At 35.4% G+C, this 26,918-nt stretch overlaps 3 protein-coding genes across 4 annotated transcripts; 2 read left to right on the top strand and 1 right to left on the bottom strand.

Annotated features, from left to right (window-relative positions):
• The first annotated feature begins 33 nt into the window (after positions 1 to 33).
• Positions 34 to 14,168, top strand: LOC106143364 (aquaporin-11). 2 transcript variants are annotated; one of them, XM_013345423.2, is made up of 8 exons: positions 34 to 212; positions 359 to 465; positions 7,312 to 7,495; positions 8,737 to 8,859; positions 9,642 to 9,793; positions 10,865 to 11,003; positions 12,397 to 12,498; positions 13,393 to 14,168. In XM_013345423.2, the coding sequence occupies exons 2-8, from the start codon at positions 415 to 417 to the stop codon at positions 13,614 to 13,616; spliced, it is 975 nt and encodes a 324-aa protein (XP_013200877.1). In that variant the 5' UTR covers positions 34 to 212; positions 359 to 414; the 3' UTR covers positions 13,617 to 14,168. The 2 variants fall into 2 exon arrangements, with proteins under 2 accessions (XP_013200877.1, XP_013200879.1); XM_013345425.2 differs by lacking the exon at positions 12,397 to 12,498 and having other exon boundaries at positions 13,393 to 14,166.
• Positions 14,169 to 16,204: 2,036 nt separating this feature from the next.
• LOC132902741 (uncharacterized) lies at positions 16,205 to 17,431 on the top strand (the record flags this gene model as incomplete). Its single annotated transcript, XM_060948964.1, has 1 exon — positions 16,205 to 17,431. A coding segment is annotated over one exon (1,227 nt), but the record flags the coding sequence as incomplete, so codon positions are not given.
• A 1,956-nt stretch (positions 17,432 to 19,387) lies between these two features.
• On the bottom strand, positions 19,388 to 24,341 carry LOC132902740 (uncharacterized). Its single transcript, XM_060948963.1, has one exon. It carries the CDS (start codon positions 24,339 to 24,341, stop codon positions 19,794 to 19,796), a length of 4,548 nt encoding a protein of 1,515 aa, XP_060804946.1. The 3' UTR covers positions 19,388 to 19,793.
• Positions 24,342 to 26,918: the final 2,577 nt, after the last annotated feature.

The raw sequence follows: 26,918 nt of genomic DNA, 5'->3' as shown, positions 1-26,918 counted from the left end.
TTCGATCCGTAGTACTCATTCGGTCGGGTCTATATTAAGACCGCCTCCGGTCGACCTCGGCTCAAGATGCGTACGCGCAGAACACTCGGTCTCACATCAAAAATCAAACGTAGTACATATTATATTTTTCACGGATCCGACTTAATCGAGTCACAATTCAAAAATAGGTGACTCGACTTAAGATTACCACTTTTGAGTTTATTAATAAAATGGTAAGTGTGTGTCTGTGTGTTTGGTGTTAAAAATAGTTTGTGATCTTGAATTTTTTGGCTCGTCTGAGCTAGGATACTTACGTATTTTGTTGCAAAATGTTCGCGGTGCATTCCCGTCGTTTTTAATTGGCCATTTTCATTTCCAGTTCGTGAAGTGAAACGAAGTGTAATTCGAATAGTGGTTACGGATTTATTTTACAAAATGAAGTTCACTATAGACGTCCTTGGGATTTTTCTAAAAGTAGTCATTAAGGTACGTTTTGATGTGTTGTGGTATCATTGTACAAATCATTGATTAACATTAACCATCATTATTATTATTTTTGGATCAAATCATTTTGTCGTTTTTAATTCACTTAATAATCATTCACTTAAAAATTTACTCTTAGACTTATTTAGAACAAGAATAAACTAAAAATCATTTAAATATTCTTTCTATTTACACACCAATGTCAGTATTTCTCGAGTCAATCTACAATAACTTACATAAATCATCAACTAAATTAAAAGCCGACCTATCGTCAAGGTAGAACTCCGATATAAACTTCCGCAATACGCGTCTGTCTGTGTGTCCTCCATACTAATTACGTAAATGCCGTACAATCATACACCTTATGCCAAAGCATTGTTTGGGTGACCACAGAGCAAGGGACGGCGCGCGGATTTACTGTGTTTTATTAAACATGCGTACATACATACATTTAATCACGTCTATATCCCTTGCGGGGTAGACAGAGCCAACCGTCTTGATAAGATTGATAGGTCACATTTAGCTGTTTGGCTTAATGATAGAATTGAGATTCAAATAGTGACAGGTTGCTAGTCCATCGCTTAAAAGAAGAATACAAAGTTTATATGTCTATCCCTTAGTCGCCTTTTACGATATCCATGGGAAAGAGATGGAGTGATCCTATTCTTTATCTTATTGGTGTCGGGAATCACACGTACATGTATATCACGTCTTTATCAGTTACGGTGTAGACGGAGCCAGCAGTCTCAAAAATCGTCTGGAATGGTGGATTGAGATTCCAATAGTGACAGGTTGCTAACTCATCGCCTACAAGTAGAATCCCGAGAATTTCCTTAATTGAATTTTTAAATCTGCACGGAGTAAGAGTAACATATACTTACGTATTTAATCTTCACTCATTAAAAACAATAAACTGAATAAAAATCGCTCCAACATACAAATTGAGTTTAAACTATATCCTATCCATAGTCTTTTACTAAAACTTGGCAGGCCTAAATACAAGGTCGATACTTCTACTCGTCATACTAATACTATAAAACTGAAGAGTTTGTTTGTTTGTTTGAACGCGCTAATCTCAGGAACTACGGGTTCCAATTGAAAAATTACTATATAACATCACGCTGCAACTATAAGGAGCAAAGAAATAATTAAAAAATGTTACAAAAAAAAAAACGGGGATAATTATTCATCCTTGAGGGCTTCAATGATGCCCATAATAACTATTCTAAGCGGACGAAGTCGCGGGCACAGCTAGTCAACAATATTATTGACGGAATTGTAGAAAGATAAGATATTTGTCCGTCCGTTCGTTACGTTATAAAATGCCGATGGCTGATGAAAGAGTGAACGATTAATTAACCAATTATTGATAATATTCAACATGTACATTTTTAACGTTTAATTAGGTTAGATAACAATGAAATCAGAGGAGAATGTGTATGGATTCTCATTTTTTAAAATACTAACTAATATTATATATGCGAGAGTAAGTTTTTTTTATGTTAATTCTTTATGGGTTATCTTCTATATTAATCTTCTTAAAATATCACGTACTATAAAATAATTATATAAAAAATAATTTTATAAACTTGGGCTTCTCCTTTTAGGCGATGGGCTAGCAACCTGTCACTTTTTGAATCTCAATTCTATTTTCAAGCCTAATAGCTGAAAGTGGCCTATCAGTCTTTTCAAGACTGTTGGCTCTGTCTACCCCGCAAGGGATAAAGACGTTATTATATGTGTGTTTTAAGAAATTTCCCGGAAATTTCTTAAAACGTACATGCATATAATCACGTCATTATCAAGCTAAATGTGCTCAAGTCTTTTCGGCTCTGTCACCTCCGTAAGTGAAAAAGACGAGTGATATTTGCATAACCTCAAATCACTCGTTTCCAACTGTCATTAGCCGAGTATTCGTTCGGAACTCGACTCGTGAGAGTTAAACTTGGTTTTAATGTGTTTAGCGAACTTGGGACTTCCGCGTTTGTGTTCAGTCAGCTTTCAGCTCGCGAGCTTCGGAAGCTTCCGCTTAGCTTGAAGGGATTACACAACTATTAGCTAAGCATTTTAGGTTACCTAATTATTTAAAGTCATAATACAACTAGGGTATGCACCCGGCTCCGCATGCTTAGAACATAAAATACTTATTTCCATCTAGAACCTTCATCATTACAAATTATAGTTAAAGTCCCCTTTCTGTATGGATGTACCAATCTCGAGGAATTTCGGACGGATTTTCATCGGCAGATCAGATACTACTGTCTTGAAGTGTCGCTTATTACTTTCGGAATTTTTTAAATGAAAGAAAAGGAACTGTTTTTTTTTTTTAAAATTTGACTAAGTATAATTCGAAAATCGAAAAGTAAAAAAAAAACACAATCAGACGCGTGCGTCAATGCGGCACAAAGGAGGATTGGATAGGAGCTTCAACAGATACCTTTGCTGAGTGCACTCGCTCATGGTGCGTTGGCGCAATGTGGTCCAAACACACGCCCTTGCGTGTCGAAGTCGAGATTATTTTCCATCAAAATGTACCTACACATCAACAAACATACATACATATACAATCACGTCTGTACTTCATTGACGTGGATGTCGTAAAAGCGGACTAAGGGAATATATTATAAACTTGGGATGCTTCTTGAAGGCGATGGGCAGCGGCCTGTCACTATTTAAATCTCAATTCTATCTTAAACCCAAATAGGCTTATCGGTCTTTAAAAAACTGTTGGCTCTGTCTACCCATCAAGGGATATAGACGTGATCATATGTATGAACGTATGATACTAACTCAACGATACAATGTATCATTAACACACTTTCGGCTTTTGAAAGTGCTAGTTGCATCCTCCATAGATATTTCATTCAGTTGCTATGAGTACGTTGGATGCACTTAGTCGTTTATTAGACATTCTCGGAAACAGATGGAGTGGTCATTTCTTGTAGTGCCAGTATCTAAGTACAGTGGTACAGGGTTACAGTACACTTTCCTCTCAAAAGTTACATAGATAGATAGAAAAAGGACGCCTTTTATAGGAAAAGGCGGCCTTAACGCATTATGCAATTTTTTCCAGGTACAACATACTCATATTACACGCCTTTGATGGACGGCAAAGAAACTACCATATCTTCGCTTGTTACTTTCTCATCAATATTTTCCTGTAACCCACTAAACATGTACAGTGTACATAAGCGAGGTTGCGTGCAAAAACTAGTTACTATTAAATTCGTTACTTTACCTAAAATTGTGCAAATAAACAACCGTATGTTTCCAAGTTTGCATTTCGTCAACAGTTCGACTGGCGAGCAAACACTGGATCCGAAGCGTGTATTGCAATTGGAGTTCAGTGACATTAGTTGATATTACTCCTCTACTTAGTTTGTAACTAGCTGTTGCCCGCGACTTCGTCCGCGTAAATTTCGAGTTAAATGGAATCCGAGTTGAATCTTGATTGATCATACAGTCAGATACAGACAGACAGACAAAAAATGTAAAAAAAACCCTCTATCCGTTTCAGTCAAAATACTAAATGTATATATACAAAATATTTTTACCGTTTCATTAGTATTAGTAGTATTTTGAATTTCAGTTTTTTAATATAAAATACTCAAACAACACACAAAAAATTTATATGGATTAAAAAAAAAAGGCGAGGCTAGGCGATGGGCTAGCAACCTGTCACTATTTGAATCTCAATTCTATCATTAAGCCAAACAGCTGAACGTGGCCTGTCAGTCTTTTCAAAACAGTTGGCTCTACCTACCTGGTAAGGGATATAGACGTGATTAAATGTATGTATGTATGTTTTTTTGAAATTCCAACGGACCAAGTCGCAGGCAAAAAACAATATTTACAATAAAACTGTTCTTATTTATTCGAACAGTCCAGTAAGATAATAGTGGGTATAAACTATTGTGGAACCGATTGTGGAGTAAAATAGTGGAAGATAAAGAAACATCGAAACGGAAATGGGAAACGGAATTTTTCAACATAATAATAGCGAATAAGAGCAAAGTTAAGAAAAAAATTGCCAAGACACGGCCATTTTATTTTTTATATTTGAATATGATACATTGTGTAATGAATCAATCTGGTATATATACCTACAAAAGGAGTTATAAACAAATAATCTTATAATAAATACTTATATGGTATTTTCATTGTTATTTCGTCTACCGGTAACATCCCTTAATATCTTATTCATAGCCTTAAACTCCTCGATTTGAAACCTTCTACTTAGATAAAGCAAATAAGCAGGGATAGTGGCAAGTAGAAAGAATTAGTCTCTGTCTACCCCTCTAGGAAAAGTCTGGATTGATTGATGTATGTATACCTTAAAGTTAAGCCAAGAAAAGCTAAAATCAAGTCTTGGCCCGCCTCTACCGATCACCACAGCGATACATACATATAATGACGCCTATATCCCTTGCGGGGTAGACAGAGCCAACAGCCTTAAAAAGACAGATAGGCCACGTTCAGCTGTTTGGCTTAATGATAGAATTGAGATTCAAATAATGACAGGTTGCTAGCCTGTCGCCCAAAAGAAGAAACCCAAGTTTATAAGTTTACCTCTTAGTCACCTTTTACGACATCCATGAGAAAGGGATGGAGTGGTCCTATAATTTTTTTAAATGGCGCCGGGAACCACACGCCACCACAGCGATAACTTTCAAAACCATTTGAATTCTTCAAGAAATTTACCAGGAAATTTATTTATTACACCAACAGACTATGTTTTCAGAGACCAGTAAGTTATGAACTTGTTATTCCAGTAACGCACCGCCGCCATTTCCAACGATTCATGCAAATCTAATAATAAAACACGAGAACTAGAATTCCAATGCTTTTGATCGCTTGCTGTCTTTCACTGTATTGAAATAATATACCATGTTAAATTGTATTTCTTTTTTCTCTTAAACTGTGACATGCTACACCGCATACATACATCTCATGTATTCTACATACATACATATGGTATATACCTTGCGGGGTAGACAGAGCCAACAGTCTTGAAAAGACTGAATGGCCACGTTCAGCTATTTGGCTAAATGATAGAATTGAGATTCAAATAGTGACAGGTTGCAAGCGCATCGCCTAAAGAAGAATACCAAGTTTGTAAGCCTATCCTGTAGTCGCCTTTTACGACATCCATGGGAAAGAGATGGAGTGGTCCTATTCTGTTTTCATTGGTGCCGGGAACCACACGGCATTCTGTCGTCCACATTTCTATTCTAAGTTTGTTATTCTAGTTTGTTACCGCTTCTTCTGCACTGACGTTTTGGAAGCGGCTATAAACTTAGTTTTAAGTAATTTATTTGACGTCAACCAATGTTGTTAAACCAAATATGATATGACAATTATTAAGTGATAATATGAAGTGTCCCATAATAAAGAATAAAAAAAAAATGAATTTTTATATTTTGAATCTTACGAGTACCTACATGGCACACATTATCAGGTATTCCAAAACGTTACCTATAGCGGTATCCTTCTTGTGACCGTTTTCTTGTTCTTTAGTTCCTTGCTGTCTCAAGAAAGCTTTTTTCAAAATTGGATACAAGGTTTGCATGCCTTTATGAGCAGTCAGAAACTATCCAAAAAGGCTCGACTGGCTGTGCATAGGGGCGTGTTGGTCCGGGCGTTAATGTATGGGAGTGAAAGTTGGGTATGGCATAAGAAGCACGAAAGCAGAATAAATGCAGTGGAAATGAGAGCGTTAAGGAGTATGTTGGGTGTGAAATTGAGTGACCGGATAAGGAACAGCGTGATAAGGGAATGTTGTGATGTGAAAGAAGATGTAGTTACAGGAATAGAAAAGGGTATGTTGAGATGGTTCGGTCATGTGGAGAGGATGACTGAAAACAGGTTGACTAAGCAGATATACATGGAGGGTGTGGAGGGAAAGGTCGGAGTGGGAAGACCTAGACGAACGTATCTTGATCAAATTAAGGACGTCCTGGTAAAGGGTCAGGTCAAAAGTACACGAAACCGCCGAGCTTGCATGAAGAGAGTTATGAATGTGGACGAAGGAAATATGAAGAGATCGTGGCAAGTGGAAAGAGGTAGTCTCTGCCTACCCCTCCGGGAAAGAGGCGTGATTTTATGTATGTTTGTATGGATACAAAGTATCACTTATTGACGTCACATCACTTAACTCTAATTATAACTACTACCGCTTCCAAAGTGCATGTGTAGAAAAAGCGGAACAAACTACACTGTAGCATAGTTACCATTCTACAAAGTTTTTAATTTACTTAAGTGCATTTTAAATGCACTTTACACGTTCCCGCCTGTGCTTTTATCGCCGTTGCACTGTTTTAAAACTTAACTAACCGTAATAGACTTTCTTAGTTCAAATTCTTAGCTCATATTAAACAAGAGATGAAAGTTTAATGGTGAAAATTAAACCTGGGTACACGGATCAGGCGGTTTGAGGGTTGGAAAGGTAATTTAAAAATATCCTGATTAAAAATATAGGTGTTGCCTTGAGAACCTTTTCCGGATTTCCGTAGGTTGAAATTTGGAAAATAATATACTTAAAATAGTAGTATCTAACATGAAATTATGTAAACAGTTTGCATTTTCCTCGCATGATGGAAATAGATATCGCAATATCTTTTTGATCAACTAACCTCATTTTACACAAAAAACATTTTTGTGAAGAAACATATATAAATTATTGATTTTAATAAATTTAGCTATTTAGTTGATATGAAAAAAAAAACACATAAATTCTTTTAATAAGCTATTAAAAAAATCACAATGTCACGTGGACACGAAGCGGCCCAAACATTTCCACTTCAAAAATTCTTATCGAACTTTAAAAAAGTTACACAATATCAATTCCAGATAAACAAAGTGACGTTTGCGCCGCTGGTCGTGTCGACACTGTTCATCCTATTGACGTCGCTGCTGGCCCACTGCGCGCGGAGACTGGTGCAGAGGGTAGTATCAGAGCCCACCGTGAGATTGCTGCTAGAAGAGTCCATAGCTGCTGCTGAGCTGTGCGGTTGCTGCTTCGAACTTATCGTTGGTGAGACAATGTTGCGTGTTGGTACATACATACATACATATAATCATGTATGTATCCTTTGCTAGGTTGACAGAGCCAACAGCACCCATCCCATTTTGCAACATGAATTCTGAGTAAGGCATCTGTCCAAGGAACTAACTTCAACTTTCAAAGAACAAAAACTTACAACTGAAATATGTTTAAGAGATGAGATGACAGAACTTATAGTAGTTAGGTATACTTTTGTAATTTTCCAAGAAACCATCGGCACCTAGGTATCTTCGAAAGTGCCGTAAAATGTAGACTTTATAGTGGTACTTTAGAATTTTCCTGGATTTTCAAAAGAATTTACGTTTTTCAACGAGAAAATTTTTATATGGTCGTCCCAGTAAGGCGTTACTTTTCTGATATTCGTAAAACTTTCAATGTGTGACCAGAAATAGTTAAAAACAATAGGTGAAATTATGTTTTTCAGTGATTAGTAATTATTTTCAATGAGCCTGCGTACACGCACCTTCTTTGATTTTATTCCGCTCAGGCGTGCAGATTTTTCAAACGCACTGTTTTATAAGAAAACAGGTTCATATTTTGCTGTTTAGTATAGAAATATGATTTTTGTTAATTTTTTTGTGTTGAAGAAAATTATTGAATTTTATGGCTTTTGGGACAAGCATCAGATAGTTTATGCTGTATTTGACGCTATCAGTGGAAGCCGATATCATGACTGACCAGCTCTGGATCACAACGTCGCCTCGCTGTGGTTTTGAATCCTGCCAGTTACATATAAATAATATCTTTATTCTTTACGGGGTAGACAGAGACAGCATTCTTGAAAAGACTGAAACGTTCAGCGGTATGCCTTAATGATGGAATTAAGTTGAGATTCAAGTAGTGACAGGTTACTAGCCCATTGCTTATGAGAAGAATCCCAAGCTTATCAGCCTTTAATTAGTCGCTTTTTACGACATTCATGGGATATGGAATGGTCGTATTCTAAAGTGCTGGGAACCGCAAGGTCAAATCATAATAAACTTGCTTCGCATGTAAAAAGAACACATTTCTGGCCGTGCTACACCATGAGAATGGAAAGACCTGAAGAAATGGAAGTTTATCTGTATAAGTATTCATTATTTGTTATAAAATATAGTACCGTTGAGTTAGTATCTCGAACTTACTTCTAAGTTAACTCAATCTGTGCAATTTGTCTCGTATATATTTATTTTATTTATAAGAATTATCTAATGAATTCTTGCTAATTACAGTTGCAGACAACTTTGGAGTGGCTACGTATGCAGTGTTCCTGTTTGCGCTCACCATCTGGTGGTCTTTGAATTGGGGAGAGGCCACTGCCTGCCCTTACACGCACATCGAGGATGTCATTGAAGGTAATTATTAATTGTCTGAAATGTCTCTCGTAATGTAGTAGTAAGAGAGCCTTGAATCTATAAAAATCTTTAAAACAGGGTGACTCTTACTTTAAGAATACCGTGAAAATGTTTATGGCAGTATTTTAATTTTTCTTTTTTGTATTGGTGCCGGGAACCACACGGCACCAATACAAAAAAATAAAATAAAATACAAAAAAGAATAGGACCACTCCATCTCTTTCCCATGGATGTCGTAAAAGGCTATAAGGGATAGGCTTACAAACTTGCGATTCTTTTGTAGGCGATGGGCTAGCAACCTGTCACTATTTGAATATCAATTCTATCATTATTATCAGCCAAATAGCTGAATGTGGCCATTCAGTCTTTTCAAGACTGTTGGCTCGGTCTACCCCGCAAGGGATATAGACGTGACCATATGTATGTAAGACGTGTATGTATGTTTAATTTTAATATAGATTGTATTTAGTTGATAAATTATAAGTAATTGATTGAATTGTTATTATAATATAAATTTTTCTGTGTTTGACCGTATGAGGCCTAAGTAAGGTCAACAAGTTGGAGGTCTCAGGTTTATTATAAGAAATCTGGGACATTCTGATAAAATAGGTCTGCTCAAAAATCCCGATGAAATTTCATGAACTGAAAGACTGATCAATATGGATGAAGCAAAAGAAAAAAAGACGTATTCTCTACCTATACCACGAAAAGGAGGAGTAAATTCATATTATTTTTCAATATTTCCCTCACCACTATTTATTACTTTTTTTTTATAAATTCAGGCAAAGGCGACGTCAGAAAATCTTTGTTGAAGACCGCGGCGGAGCTCATCGGAGGAGTCATGGTGTTCAAGTATGTCCAAATGTATTGGGCACTTGAGATCTCAGAAACTCACAAGGACAAAGCCTACGAAGAGTGTAGAGCAGACTTACAGGTAACTTGTTAAAAAAGAATGAAGAACTAATAGAAATTAGTAACTAGAACTAGAAACTAGTAAGAAGTTATTCCTCCGTTATTAGAGTCTGTTTTTGTCAGTAAATACCAAGAAAATTAAGAATGTAAGATATACTGAACATTTAACGTCATTAAAAAAGTACCTGGCCATCTAGGTAAAAAGAAAAACAAAAAACTTGTCTATGCATAGTTGCAAATCGAGGTAGAATCGCCAATGTGATTAGTTGACCACCAACATTTGCGCGCAAATAAAATTGCGGCTCCAAAATTATATCCATCTTAAATCTTAATGAAAAATGAATTTGGATAAAACCAGATCAATTTTTTACACCCTTAACTAAAGCACCCTAAAACAAACCAAGCTCACAATGATCTTTGGTTTGAACAATGAGGTGCCAAATTAATGCCCTGCCCAGACAGGTCTGCATCTTCGTAGATGCAAGTACTAGAGTCCGTCAGGGAACAATCATTGCTTTTATTACAAATTGAATTTTGTACGCTGGTAACGAAAGTAAAGTAGTCATTAATGTACCCGAAACCGCTGAGCTTGCATGAAGAGAGTTATGAATGTGGATGAAGCGAAGGAAATATGCAGAGATCGTGGCAAGAGAAAGAGGTAGTCTCTGCCTACCTCCGGGAAAGAGGCGTGATTTTATGTATGTATGTATGTAATATAAAGATTATAATCATTACATAAAATAAACATCAAATTCAGTTTACAGTCGGAAAAGATAAATCTTGTTTACTGTTTATAAAACTAACGATCTAGATTTCTTTGCTATAATATAAATTAAAAAAAAAGATAGTAGCAGCTTCTTTATAATACACTAGAAAAATTCGTTAAAGAAAATATAACCCCAGAAGGAAAGTTTTGCCTTATTGATTTGCACAAATAAGTAGTTCCACTTCAGAACCATATATCAATTTGCGATTTTAAAAGTGCAGATGCAGACCTTCGTAAGGAAGAATTCGTAAAAGAATAAAACAATTTTCCAATTATTTATTACATAAAACCATTTTTAATTTATTTCATTTTTTTTATTATCATAAGGTGCCAGTTCTCTACGGCGCGGTGGTTGAAGGTATAGCCACCTGCCTCTGCAGGCTGGCTTCAAAATCGCTGGGTGATCTGAACCCTCGATTTGCAACGGCCATTGACTCCTTCATTGGCACTTCCCTTGTCGTCGCTGGTAAGAACAATAAAGAGTTTATTTATATATGTATACTATCGGATCATAATTAAATCACAGACATACATTTGGCTTGATTATCTACAATGGTTGATTTACATTGATACAGTCGTTGAATTAATCCATATCTGTGGAGAGAAGCTCGGGATGCACCTTGCAACCATGATTCTATATCAATGTGAGTCCGCCTATGTTTTTGAGCAAAGGAGTAAGCACTTTTAACCTTTGAGCAATTTCAGTCTCTTGGGAAGGTTTGAATGCACATTTTGTGAGTAAATACCCTAAATTTTCAGATAGTGGGTTCGATTTCTAGGACATACATGAACTTTGTCGTCATCGACATATAGTTATGCAATGTTGTCAACAATTTTTTTTTATTGGACTTTTCACAACCTTAGACCGAATCATTTGGGCGAAATGTTACCTATTTATGATTATTCTAATGAGTTACTAAATAAATAAAAGGAAAGGACAAGGATACATTCATCAAAGACATTACTTGATGATGCATGTTATTGCTAGAATATGGGGCTGTCAGTCGAAATACATAGCTTAACGACATCATCTAAATAAACAACACCGTTAAAACGATATAAAGCTTAATTCTGAAAAGCTACTTATAACATTCACGAAATACAGCACGTAACAGAAATAACAAACAACATGCTGATCAAAGGAAAATTTTCAAGGCGTAATCTGGAGTTCCGAAAATAATAAACTCGTAAGATTTTGAGATTTTATGATTTCTGTAGCTAACGCCATAACCCAATTATAGATGAGAAAGAAAGATTAAATCGAGTTATTGAAATATTTCTTTCTTTTAGTGTCAGTTACAGGTTTTTTTAAAATTTATGTTAATTATATTACATTATAAACTTAATGACTTAAGAGACCTACATTTTTCCACTTGCAATGTTTTCTGCATACTTCTTTCACTTCATCCGTATTCTTCATTCGCTTCATTAAAGATATTTGATGTAGGAAAGTGAAGTCTCTTCCTACTTCTCTAAAAGAGAGGCATGATTTTATGGGCATATATGTATATAGAGGTATTACATTATTAGTAGTGTCTAGAGATGAGGTCACGTTTTTACATAAAGCTTCACTCGTCTGATCTCTGCAACGACTGTAAGGTGGCCTAACCTATGTTCAGGTTTCCTCACGATGTTTTCCCTTACCGTAAGTTCATCGCCTAGCATAAAAGCTGATAATACATACATAAGTACATAACTCAGAAAATTTAAGTCATGGCCGTGTTAAGATCACGCCTGTTTAGTTGGAGTATCTAAATCACCCTACCACCGGTGCTTCAAAATAAAAATTTGCTTATTTCATGATATTCACTACATCATCATCAATATCATCATCAGACTCATACAGTTCACTGTTGCAGGGGTCCTAACTAGGCATAAGGTATTTGTCTACCGGTATCAAGACAATAGTGCCAATGCGGACCTAAGCGTGTCCATCTTTTGCAAAATCCATTTAGGAAAAGGTACATAGCTGTTCAACTAACTACAGGTGGTGACAGTGGCGACAAGAACCCTAGAATCTATAAAAATAAAATCTATACAGACAAACAACATTTACTTAATAATGTAATATAAACTAAAAAAGGATAACGATACGACAACGAATAAAGTTGATAATATTGATGTAGTTTATTTTTCATAATACGACAATTTACTTAATGTTTAAAATATGATTTCTATGATTATATTGCTGATAAAATTATAAAACAATCAATAGCATTTAAAAAAAAAAACAGCCTTTTACATAAAGGTAAATCACAGAATTCTGATATTATTCATAGGAAAAATTAAATAGACCCAAAAAATACTGAAAATCCATTATTATATTCTCTATATTAGTTAAAAAAAACCCCATGATCATAAGTTTTTAAACTTGTCGACATTCTCGCTACCTGTTATTCATTTGTATCATATGCATGATTATCAAAATTTAGAATTGAATGTATATATTCGTATTTCGCATATGCATTTGCATTATTGTCTTCATTAGTTTCATTGTCTTAATTATTACACATTTCACATAGATGTTCATTAGCTATTTAATTATTTTTTATTTTCTTGTATCTGTTCGAAATGGAAGAAAGATTCAAAAGATTTATAGAACTTTTGCTATTCTTTATAAAGATTTATACCTTAATTGTAGTTATGAAACTATTTGCTTTATCAAAAGTTGTAGATAAATCCCACAGATTTTTTTTTTAATTTGGAAATTCGATGATAGAACGGCTCAAGTTCAAACTGTTAGTTAATAGTTATATTTGAATCCAATCGTTCTTTCACTTCCATATATTTAACTTTTAGAATCAAACAAATTGTTTTTCAAGAAAATGTGAGGGTTAACGTCATTTTTCTTACAGCTTTCGACTACTCAGGTGGTTACTTCAACCCCGTTCTGGCGACTTCCCTCAAAGCTGGCTGTGAAGGGCATACCTTGTTGGAACATGCTGTGGTCTACTGGATAGGTGCCTGTGCAGGCTCTGTCTTGTCCGTCTACATGTACAAACTACCAGCTGTCCAGAAATATATCAGGGGCACTACCGAGGTCAACGGTGACAGCATTTGGGCCGACAAGGAAGACTAAGGAATTTTTATCTTTTTGAAGTATTATGAATCGTTTTAATTAATTCTCCTTCTTATTATTACCAGTCCATGTGAAGTTTGTGGCTAAGCATATACCTTTTGTCATTGTACAAAAACTTAAAAGCCTGATTCTTCTTCATTTTTGATTTGTTATTGATTGACTGCGAAGTTTAGATCTGTGTTAAAATAAGATTATTTTATCCTTCGGGATAGATATAAGTCTAGTCATTTTCCAGAAAGTTAATTTTAAGTTTATTTTTCTTTTATGTAAAAATTGTTTTATGAACATGATTATTTATTTTGAAACATACCTTGAACGTTTTGCACTTGCCAAATGGTTTTTAGAGATTGAATCAAATTGTTTATTAAATCTATCAGTTATTTGTTGATATTTCCATTTTTACCAACATCTTTTTATAAGTATATCTTAAAATTATCTGTTTTTTCGGTTACCCTATCCTTCAGTATTCTTTGTATAAAATACCTTCTTTTAAAATTTTCTTCCAAAAAATATAATAAGTGCTACGTATGTCCTTTGTAAATAAAGTTGTTTATTTGTTACCAGAGTATTAATTTTATTATTACATAATTGTTTAAGGTATTTCTTACTCAGATACAATTAAGTAGCAATATTTTGGAGTACTTCTACTGCTTATGTTGAACGTACGTTAAACCAATTTCCAATAACAAAGCAAAGAAACTATTGCAAGCTAAAAGGCATCAAAATCTGTACACAACAATATACTCGTAACAATGCTCAAATTATAATTAATTATATAAAGTCTATAGACCATATTAGAGACAGACACTTACGTACAACGTACAGTAACAAAATAAAAAGTGTTGTATCCACTTTTTGGTCGAATGTTACAGAGACTGGTCGGTGGTTATAAGTAAGTAAGTCTGAATTTACAAATTTAAAACTCGTTGTTAAAAAGAAGATGGGCAAAAAAAAATGCAAAACGAATACTAGAGTTCCGTTAAGGTTGTTCTCCCGGTAACTTTTTAATGAAGCACGGGTTATACCGGGATGAATGCCGTACCTTTTATTAACTCCGTAATTAATCCTCTCCTTAATTGAACTGCTTTTTTTGAAGAACGATTTATGTAACAGTCAAGTTTTGTTCGCAATTCGTTAGTCTGTTTTACTGTCATGTACAATTCTAAATAATTCCGCAATTTAATGCCGCTTGGTTGAGACTATTGAAATTACTTACTGAAATTGTTACATAGGTAGATTTCGTGTCATATTTTTATACCCTAAAATTTGTTCTGATGTTATCATGAATCAATAACATCACTTTATTATCACTACATAGTAGCAAAGTCGCTTCCCGCGTCTGTCTTTCTGTATGTATGTAAGTACGCTTAGATCTCTAAAACTTCACAACGGATTTTGATGCTATTGTTTTAATACAGTTTTAAAAGTGATTCAAGAGGAAGCTTTATATGTATAAATACTAGCCGTGCGAAGCCAGGGCGGAATGCTAGCATATGATAAAATATCTACAGAGCATCATGCTGTAATAATTTGGTAGGTTTATCAATTAATCCATCGATAATTAAACTTAATTTAGCTCGCGACTTCATATTTACAAAATCCCCTTTTATCCGTGATAATTTTGGGAAAATTGTCTGGTTTTCTCTATAGTTTATATAGTTTTCTATAGTTTATAAGAAGGGGAATAATTCTAAGTGATAAATTCTGTTCTGCCGTCAGTAAAAAAAAAAGAAAAGAAATTAATCATGTAATAGGCGTTTAATGATGATTTTGTTTTGTACCTCACAAAACAGACATTTTCATTGTATGTACATGTAAAAGCTTTCAAAATTAAAAGCCGTAACATGACCTCATTATTAAGTATTCACCAAATGCTTTTTGAATTATCTGCATTATTAAGTTGGTTTCGTTTGGGTGACGTACTAAATACATCATAAGCTAGAGACATGATTTTCAAAAGAATATTAGTGAAATTAATTTTAATATCACTTATTTATTATGCAAGTGTTGAAACTATAAAAAGTAAAAAAATTGCACCAATGTTTGATTCGGTAACTGAATGCATTATGAAAGTTGTGAAGGATTTATCAACATCAAGAATAACAGTATTGCTGTTTGAAAATAATGAAAATTTTACAAAAAATGCATCAATCTTTTCTTTTGAAATTACTCAAAAACTTGCAGTAGCCGGCATTCCCAGAATTGTTACAACGAATGTCAAAGATTTAATCGAAACTAGGTACATTGATAAACAACAGGTGATGATTATTATTTTTTACAATGACTGTAAAGAATTGTCGCAGCTCAACGAGACAATAATTGATGAGAGTATCAAGTTTATTATTGTAATCAATAACTTTTCCTATAAAGATTGCAAATATATGTATTCGAAACTTGGATTGATGACAAGCGAATACCATATCACCTATTTCATTATAAGTCCATATAATGAAAAACATGAGGTTCTCACCTTTATGCCCGAATTGGACAAGGTTACTTGTGAAGTAAAGCAAAACTTGCTTCCAACGCATATCAATTCCTGTCACCATGGTAAATTATTAAATAATAACATTTATTTACAAAAAACGACATCAAATTTTCACAAATGTGCCCTACGAGTCGGGATGGGTTATCTACGTCCGTTTTCAGTAATAAAATCGTATGCAAATAAGACAGCTCTGACTCCAATTAATGCGAATGAAATAAAGGGGTGTGACTATGAAATTTTGAAAATATTAGCAGCCAAAGTGAATGCAACGCTCAATTTATATAAAATTAAAACGTTACCTATCAATTCCCTGGCAGAAGTAACTTTCGTGAAGTATCTTGAAAACAACACTTTGGACGTATGCGGTGGCGGTCTCTATAATGTTTATGGAACCACAATTAAATATTCAGGGATTTATGCAAGACAAGTAATCATTTGGACGTATGCAGTGGAAAGGGAGCCGAGATCGTTCAAGAACGTAATCAGTATAGTTGATAAACTTTACATGTCGTTTGTTATCTATATTATATATTCGTTACTTTGGTATTTGGTATCATGGTTTGATGGAAAAAGAGTTTCTTTGTCTAACACTTTGTTGTACAATTTCGGTTCAGCAGTTGGAGCAGCTAAATTACAAATTGCAAGAACAACAAAGCAGAAGATATTGCAAATAATATATATATTACTATGTTTCTTTACAGTGGCTTACTTTAACATCGAGATATATTCATGTTTAACGATCAGCAACCCTCCTACACTATATAAGACAAGTTATGACATAATGAATTCAGGGAAAAAAGTTTACCTTTATCCCGACGGCAGGAACTTCATCAAAGATGTCAATTATCTTAATTTTTTCAAACATGCAGAAGATTGCGATAGTTTTAGAGATTGTGTGTGGAAGGTGTGTAGAAATAAAGGTATAACTGTATTATTAGATGGACAATTCATAGAATATCAAGTTATCACAGCGAATAATGATGAAGCTAGACTGATGAGATCTGCTGACAATATTATAACGGTGTTTCATGAAATGCCCATCAGTAAAGACAGTCTTGTTTTGGAGACTTTTCAAAATTTAATGGTGAAACTTGCCGAAAGCGGTATACTGAACAGACTTTACGACGAAGCAGTGGGGATTTTGGACATATCTAAATCGGAGGTGTTTACTAAAAGTGCTTTGACTAAAGGATATTACTGTATGAATGGTTGCAGTATCACACTAAAAGGTGTCGCGGCTGTCTTCTGCTTGTGGTTCCTAGGTGTTGCAGTTTCATGTTTTGTATTATTCCTTGAAATTACAATAGCAATTTATCAAAAACATTAAAGTAATTAATAGTATTTTTTTTCTATTTGTTGTAACTAGATTGATTTTAAAATTTTGGCAATTCAATGTGTAACCATTATTCAATGTTTACAAAAGTTGTTGAGGTCAGATGGGAGTCGGTTCGTATAATTATAAAGATTAATAGGGATAAATCCAGTACCACCCTCCGTTTCTTATTTTTTCAAATATTTTAATGTACAGAATTGTCCCTTCAACAGATTTATTTTATGTATATATATAGATTTATTTATTATTAAAATGATCTACATACACATAATCAATTCTATATCCCTTGCGGATTACTTGAAAAGACTAATAGGCCACGTTTAGCTAGTTTATTTAGTTTTAAATGATCTAACGCATTTAAAGCGGAATATATACTCAGTTCCACGTCCAATTTTAATAAAAAGTGAAATGTATCTCGTGGCAGCAATACAAAACATCGCAATTTATGTTATCGGGGAAATTCTTAGCGCTAATGGCATTTCCTTGTCCTTTTTATAAGCATATGATTTATACTTTCTCCGCCCTTTTACCTAAACGAGAACCTATTTAGTTCGGGCAGTCTGAGTGATATATAATAGAGCACTGATTATTATTTCACGGAAATAAACTCTAGATTAAAATAGTAATTATAACTAGATTTAAGTGATGTGACGTCAATACCTTGTACCTATCCAATTTTGAAAATAAATCTATTCTATTCTAATAAAGGGTGTCTCTGGTAGAGCCGTTAAAGATCCATAAAAATGTGATGTACTTACAGGTTCAATTTCTGCTGGCCCTATAACGTCCTACAGGTAGTTTTTGCATGGTAAAAATGATACGTATCTAAATTACAAATATACATCACGTCTTTCCCTTGCGGGGTAGACAGAGCCGACAAACTTGAGAAGTGTGAGAAGCCACGTCTTTATTACTATATCAGTTTGATTGGTTACTGCACGATACTCTTACAATGGTGCCGTGTGGTTCCCGGCACTAATACAAAAAAGAATAGGACCACTCCATCTCTTTCCCATGGATGTCGTAAAAGGCGACTAAGGGATGAGCCAATATAATAGTTATTCCACTTTTTGGTGGAACTACTATTACCTACTCTATTTTTTTCATGATGAACCACACGACACATATTGTAGTATAATCTCAATGTTAATAACTATTTTACATTCGGCGATGAAATTTATATGATGAAATAAACTTTACCGCCTTCATGACTCCAACCGATAAATTCGGTGTGTATGTTTACCCGTTTCACCATAAACATTTTATGAATCAGAACCGGGTCTGTCCCGAAATTTATTCACGCACACGTTCTCAATGTATTGCTGCTATTTTGAGATGGTCCTGACAAACTAATGAAATCCTTTTATACCTACAACTCTTTCAATTTATCGAGTAGGCGTAGATCAACAAATTACACTTATTTCGTAAACTTTCGTTAGCTTATAAACTTGGGATTCCATTTTTTTTATGCAATGGGTTGGCAACGTGTTACTATTAGAATTACATACATACATAAATCACTTTCCCGGAGGGGTAGGCAGATACTGCACCTTTCCACTTGTAACGATCTCTGCATGCTCTTTTCGCTTCATTCACACTCATAAATCACTTCACGCGAACTCTTCGGTTCCTGAAAACGGGCATGATTTTTCCCATGTATTTGGTAAAAAGGCGACTACGGGATAGGCTTACAAACTTTGGGATGGGTTTGGGATTCTTTTTTAGGCGATGGGTTTGCAACCTGTCACTATTTGAATCTCAATTCTATCATTAAGCCAAATAGCTTAACGTGGCCATTCAGTCATTTCAAGACTGTTGGCTCTGTCTACCCCGCAAGGGATATAGACGTGACCATATGTATGTATGTCTTAAGCTGTATTACGGACTAAAGAAGGGTTTATTCTTTATCGAATTAATATCAACCCAAAATTGCTTCTACATAATTGTACGTTTGAATAAGGGTTACTATGGTTTGTACTACTCTTTAAAGGAAAACCAACGTGTAGACGGGATGATTGTTTATTTGCAACTGATTCACATAATGACAGCTCCTATCAATTGGACAATGCATTTGAACATCGAACATTCCGCCCGCCAAAGGGCTGTTACAGGCCTTTAAATAACAAAAATAATGAAAGAACATGTTATTCTTAGAATCCACATTTGCATTAAGTACCTAACAGCTATAATAAACTTTAAACAAAAAGTATATAAAACTAAATATTAATTATTTAACTTTCTTATAACAATTTATAAGTAAAACCTACATGCCATATACTAAATAATGAAATTAACTTAGCCCTTTCGTTAAATGAAACTAAACATGAAAATAATTCTATAAAATAAACAAAGTTCATTATTCATTATCAATAGGTAAAAGACATAACTTGGTGATAGGTCTTTTCACAATTTTATCACCGCTTTTAACACTGTAAACCCTGGTTATACCGTCAGTTCCGGGATGTTTCTCCGTTACTCGTCCAAGTAGCCATTTACCAGGAGGCAGCCCATCAGTTTTGATGAGAACTATTTGACCGATTTTAAACTCGTCTACCTTTCTTAACCATTTGGGTCTTTGTTGAAGTCGAGACAAATACTCATCTTGCCATCTGGTCCAAAACTCATTAAGTAATTTCTGCGTATAACGCCATCTGGATAAATGACTCATAGAAGAGAAATTTTTCTGGCGAGACGGTACTACTATAGGGGCCTCACCAATCAAGAAATGTCCAGGGGTAAGAATTTCAAAACTATCTGGATTTGTATCATCAACTGGGCACAGTGGTCTCGAATTTAAACAAGCCTCCACCTGACATAAAATTGTACTCAGTTCTTCGAAAGTCAGGTGGGTATTAAGTATCCTTTTCAGGTGATATTTCAGAGACTTGACGCCTGCTTCCCAAAGTCCGCCAAAGGTGGGACTATGCGCCGGGATGAAGTGCCACTGAGTGCCGTCCAATGCAAGTTTTTCTGAAATTTCTCCTTCAAACTCTAATTTAGCTTCTTTCCATTCCAGTGCTAATTCTTTGTTGGCGCCGATGAAATTACGTCCCTGATCACTCCACAGGTTGGTACATTTGCCTCTTCTTGCTACAAATCTCTTAAAAGCTCCTATAAAGGCTTCTGATGTTAAATCACCTACAAGTTCTAGGTGAATAGCTTTCGTAGCCATGCATATAAAAATTGAAATGTAACTCTTGCTGGTTTTTGCACCTCGACCTTTTGACATTAGTACCTGATAAGGACCGGCAAAATCAACGCCACTATTACAGAAGGGTCTAGCTGGAGTCACACGTTCTTTCGGTAGATCACCCATGAGTTGTGTTCTAGTAGCAGCACTCTGTTTGGCACAAATTAAACATCGATGAATGCAGGATTTTACTGTTCTTTTAGCATTGATAATCCAGTACCTTTCCCTCAGAAATGTCAACATTAATTGAATTCCGCCGTGTAATGTCTTTACATGAGCATCTGCCACAAGAAGTAATGTTAAAGGATTCTTTGCACTTAATATTATAGGGTTCTTCTTCGAGTTATTCAAATTAGCATGGCGAATCCTACCGCCCACCCTGAGAATATTATTTGCGTCAATGAAAGGATGTAAGGATTTAAGATTGCTTCTCCTTTTAACCCTGCCTCTTTTCCTTAGATCAACCATTTCTTCTTCAAAATCCTTTTTCTGTACAATTCTTATGCACACATCGAGTGCGCTTTCCAACTCTTCCGTTGTTATAGGTACATCTAAAGTTTTAACTCCATAACTTTTATATTTCAGAAATCTTTTGCAATAAGTTATTGTTTTTAACAGTTCTTTCAACGTGTCAAAATCTTCAAATTTGGTAAGTAAAAATTCTTTATTATCTTTATCATCTTCTATATAATTATCTTGTACTTTAGTATTTACTAATATATCTCTTCTTATCTCTAATTCTGTTATTAAGTTGTTCATTTTCTTCACAGGTAGCTCTTCATTCTTCAGCCAGTTTGGTCCCTGCCACCACAATAGATTGTTTTGTAAATCAGGTAGTAATAAACCTCTAGAAGCCAGGTCAGCGGGATTCTCATCAGTTCGGACATGATACCATTTGTTTCCAATGTTGTCTAAAATTGTAATCACTCTATTTCTGACGAAAGTTTGCCATCGAATCGGATCCCCTTCCAACCATGCTAAAACTATCGTGGAGTCAGTCCATGCAAAAAACTGATCTTTAGGTATTCGAGTAGCTTCACTAATTTGTTTCAGCAATTGAGATAAAAGAACTGCACCACACAATTCCAGCCTCGGTAAAGATACTGGCTTAACTGGCGCAACTCTTGTTCGAGCAGCGATGAGGCTTATCTTAAAATTTCCATCATCAGTTCGGGCTCTAAGGTAAGCAACTGCTCCATAAGCTTTATTAGACGCATCGCAATACCCATGCACAGTGACCTCATTTAAATTGTCTTGAGTAGTGTTCATCCATCTCTTTAATTTTATTTGTTTTAGGTGTTCATAACTATTTCTTATATTAATCCATTCCTCTTTTGTTTCAGAATCGAGATCATCATCCCAGCCGACTCCTTTTAACCATAACTTTTGTATTAATATTTTTGCAGGAAGCAATGCAGGGGCCAGCCAACCGAGCGGATCGAAGAGGCGTTGGATCTCTGCTAATATAGTTCTTTTATTTATGACTTTTTCTAAATGAGGCAACTGAAAATTATACTGAAACACGTCTTCCCCCATATTCCAGGAAACTCCAAGTGCTTTAGTCATCCCATCTAACTTGATATCTAGTTTTACTTTTATACTTCTGTTAGACGGCTTAATCTGTTTAAGAAATTCTGAGCTATTAGATGTCCATTTTTGTAGATTCATACCTCCTCTTTTAAGAATTTCAGCTATATTCATCGCTGTGTCTAAAGCTTCAGGCACAGTATCTGATCCAGACATCAGGTCATCCATATAAAAGTCTTCGTGGATCGTTTTTGCTGCCACTGGATGTTCCTTGCCTTCATCTTTTGCGATTTGTTGGAGCGTCTTCACCGCCAAGTAAGGAGCACAAGCTGTGCCGAAAGTAATTCTTAAAAGGCGATAGTCTTTTATTGTTCCAGTGGAGTCTCGCCAGAGGATACGTTGAAAGTCTGCGTCTTCTTTTGTTACTAAAATTTGCCTATACATCATTTGGACATCTGCCGTAAAACAAACTCGTTTCATTCTCCACCTTATAACAAGCGATCTCATATCTTCCTGTATTTGTGGTCCAACCATCAGTTCATCGTTAAGAGATACGTGATTTGAACCTTTTGATGATGCATCAAACACTATACGGACCTTAGACGTATCCCTATCTAGTTTTATCACTGCGTGGTGAGGAAGATATACTGCTGGATTGTTCTTTTCATTTTCCGGAACTTCTTCTAGATGATTTAATGTTTTATATTCTTCAAATACTTTTGTGTATTCTTCCTTCAATAATTTGTCTTTCCTAAATCTTTTTTCTATTTGTTCTAATCTTCTAATAGCTATCTCTCTAGTGTTTCCGTTTCGACATTGAGGATTATCAGTCTTAAATGGTAATTTTACCACGTATCTCCCTTCCTCTTGTCTACTATATGTTTCTTCAAATAGACGTTCACATCTCTCTTCCTCTTTTGTATATTTCTTCTTTGTGTCAGGCTCTATTTCCCAAAAGTTCTTCAGCATGTTGTCTATGTCTAGCTGATGATGCATGACAATTATTTCTTCAGAGGAAGATGTGTCTTGTATTGCTCCAAATAAGATCCAACCAAGGTGTGTGTTTTGAGCGCATGGTGAACCTAGGGGACCTTTGATTAATTCATTCTTCAAAATTTGGGAACAAACTTCAACACCAAGAAGAAGGTCGATTCTTCCTACTTCATTAAAGTTGGGATCAGCTAAGGTGAGTCCTCGTAAATGTGTCCAATTGTTTGATGGTATCTTAATAGTCTTTGTTGGCAGGTGTGTGGTCAATTGTGTGGCCATAACATAGGCTTTCATACCGAGCTTGAACGTATCCTCATGATTGGATAAAAGTTCCAGCTGTACCACGTGCTTAACTGTAGTCTTGGTTGAACCCACACCTGTGATGTTTCCTTTAGCCGATGTTCTCTTTACTTTTAATGTTTGAGTTGCTCTTTCGCTAATGAAATTAGCTTGGGATCCCGGATCTACTAACGCGCGCAATATTGTTACGTATCCTTTCTCATCTCTTACAGGGACCAATGCGGTAGCGAGCAAAGCTGTAGACTTCTTCGCTGTGAAATGAGTTGCTATTGCGTCGTTTGTTTCTTCGTCTTCCTGTTGTTCATCTTTTGTGTCATCAAGTTGGCTGTGGTGAGTTTGTACATTGTCTGTAGTTTGGAATTCTCTCTTTTCGTGAAGCAAAGTGTGGTGTTTTCTCTTACAGATACGACAGGTAACTGGCAAACGACATTTCCATGCTGAATGACCTTCAGCTAAACAATTGAAGCATAGGCTTTTGTTTCTTACAAATTCACTTCTTTCCCGCGGCTGCAGTTTACCAAATACCTTGCAGTGACTTAAGGTATGGTCTTCATTACAGTTAATACAGGTCTGGACCGAAGATGTTGCTGCGGCCGCTACGTGAAATGACTTGCCCTTGAATGCTTGAGTCTTCTCTCTTGTGATGGAAGTTATCGGATTGTTTGTGTTAGTAACCAGCTCCAGTGTTCTAAATTTCCCTTCTAGGAATTGTTTCAAGTCACGCCAACTAGGTAATTCATTAGGTTTCAATTTATAAGCGTGTTCTTCCCATGACTTATGACTCTCGAAATCTAATTTTTGCACCACATGATGAATAATAACTGGATCCCACGAAGTAGTAGATATTCCTTCATTTATAAGGCCATTCAAACATTCTTCGGTAGTGTCTAGAAGCATCTTGATTTGAGTTGCAGTCTGACTTGCACATTTCTTTTGTCCAAATAAACGTTTGAGTAAAGAATTCACAACTAGGCGTTTATTAGCGTAACGATTTTTAAGAATTTCTCGTGCTTGATCATAATTAGCTTCAGTCACCTGAATATGCCTTAATAATGCCTCAGCCTCACCAGTGACACTCGCTTTCAAATAGTGTAGTTTTTGCACTTTGCTCAGTGAATTGTCGTTGTCTACAAGCGATGAAAATAAATCGTCGTAATTAGCCCATTCTTCATATTTCCCCGAAAATTTTGGAAGTTCTATTTTTGGTAACTTTGCACAGCTTAAATTCGAGTGCGAGGGATGTTGAGGAGAACTACGCGAAGATTGCGATACCGTTGTCGGCGTTAACTTTTCCAGCATATCTTTCAAATCGCCTTTGATACATAAATAAAGTTCTTCGATTATGTCGAATTCCTCATTGGCTAAATACGGGATTTTGTCATGCTTTTCTATGTCCGTTTCTTGAATCAATGATGAATGTGCCTCGAGAAATTTCTCCCAATATTCATGTATGCATTCTAATTTACTCTCTATATATCCTTTTGTGAGTCTTGTTTTAGGACATTTTTTCAGATTTGATTGGGTTTTCTTTAATTGGCTTGCAAGATTTTCTATGACACGTAATTGTTCCATAGTGAGTGAGTGAAAGGTTCGGTTGTCTTAGCGAACTTCTAACTATCCAACAATATATTTCACGTTCTAAGTCCACACATAACTTGATGCGATGAACGGTAATTACATTAATTTTGTTTAATATGTCCATAAATGTAAAACATTTTCCATACGCGTAATTGCAAACTCACTATAAAATGTCACAATGTCAAATTGCAAATGTCTTTATATTTTACCAATAAAGTCTTACGAAATCACAAGGCAATCACTTGATAATATATTATTTCTTTACATTTAAATACGACAAATCACTTGATGTTATTTATTTTATAAAATAGCTTCACTTCGATAGTTCAATTTTTCACGCAGAGCTTCAGTCATTGGTCTATGTATCGATAACATCCGGCCGAATTGCGACCATATGTACGTTTGAATAAGGGTTACTATGGTTTGTACTACTCTTTAAAGGAAAACCAACGTGTAGACGGGATGATTGTTTATTTGCAACTGATTCACATAATGACAGCTCCTATCAATTGGACAATGCATTTGAACATCGAACAATAATTATATGATATTTTTGACAATTTCTTTAATAAATTGCAAAGTCTTCATATAAAAACTGCCTATTATGCCTGAAAATACAAAAGAAAAATGACCGTACCGATGACATTATCCCAGGTATATTGTCCATTTACCGCGGGCGATCCGGGAATATTTTATGAAAAGCATGAATTGATTCATAGACGCATACATCAGCGAATTTAAGGCCCATTTCCATTACTGCGGAAAAGCTATGCCAGTATTTACTTTTGTATTTAGTGAAAGTTGGAATTCCGTGTTGCTATTTTATATAGCTTATACGAGTACTTATATAAAAGTGGACACTAACTGAATGATTTACTGAAATATCAATGTGATGGTAAAGCTCTGGTGGCTAGAAATTTGAAATATGAAATTTATATTCTTATGTGATCTGACGGGCTAGCAACCTGTCACTTTATATAAATCTCAATTCTATTAGTAAGTAAAACAGCTGAACGTGGCCTATCAGTATTTTCAAGACTGTTGGCACTGTCTACACCGCAAGGGATATAGACCTGATTATACATATGTATGTATGTATGTGGTCTAAGAGTGGAGGGGTGCACTAAGAGATGTTTCCAAAATTTCCGAAAAAAAGGAAATGTTAAATGCGGGAAATTACGATTTATGAAAATGTTGACTTGCATTCCAGTTAGTTACTTGACAACATAAAATAGCAGCAAATTAAGAGCGTCGGTGGTGGAATCGGTAAGGTGAAAATTAAAATGCGTGTGGCGCAAAAGGACACAGGTTCAAATCCCACCTCGGCCATTATTTTCGAATTTATATACATTAGTTTGAATACTAACCGATGCTCTTATTGTGATCGAACACAATGTGAGAAAACCTACACATTCAGGCAACTGGATGTGTAACCATGATCTGCGGATGATGTGTAGGTCAGACGGGAGTCGCTTCGTGTAAAAACCTAACTCACCCAATCCAAGATCCATGGTCAAAGGCACACGGACTCCACTGCGGTGAGGATGCAACCGGGACTCAAGCCGGTAGGAAGTAGAAGATAAAATAGCAGCTTAATGGAACTGCACGTTAACTGAACCCAAAGTAAAATTTCAGCCCGTACTTCATATTGAATTTTACATAATTTATTGGACAGGTTTAATGGAGTGTGTATATGTTAATACGGCAGTAATAAAATGGTTGCAACGTGATACATTTGCTTTTAAGCAGAAAATTTGGGGTGCACTGGCGATGTAGTTTGGAATTTTGGATAGAAATCTCTGATTTCTTGGAGACCGTTAGGTTCAGGTGAATATTACATACAAACATACATAAAAATCACGCCTTTTTCCTGTAAAGATAGGCAGAGACTAAATC

Source organism: Amyelois transitella, chromosome 17 (genome assembly GCF_032362555.1).
Source record: "Amyelois transitella isolate CPQ chromosome 17, ilAmyTran1.1, whole genome shotgun sequence".
Taxonomy (NCBI): Eukaryota; Metazoa; Arthropoda; class Insecta; order Lepidoptera; family Pyralidae; genus Amyelois; species Amyelois transitella.
The sequence above is the reverse complement of the archived record's forward strand: the minus strand, read 5'-3'. Positions and strand labels throughout refer to the sequence as shown.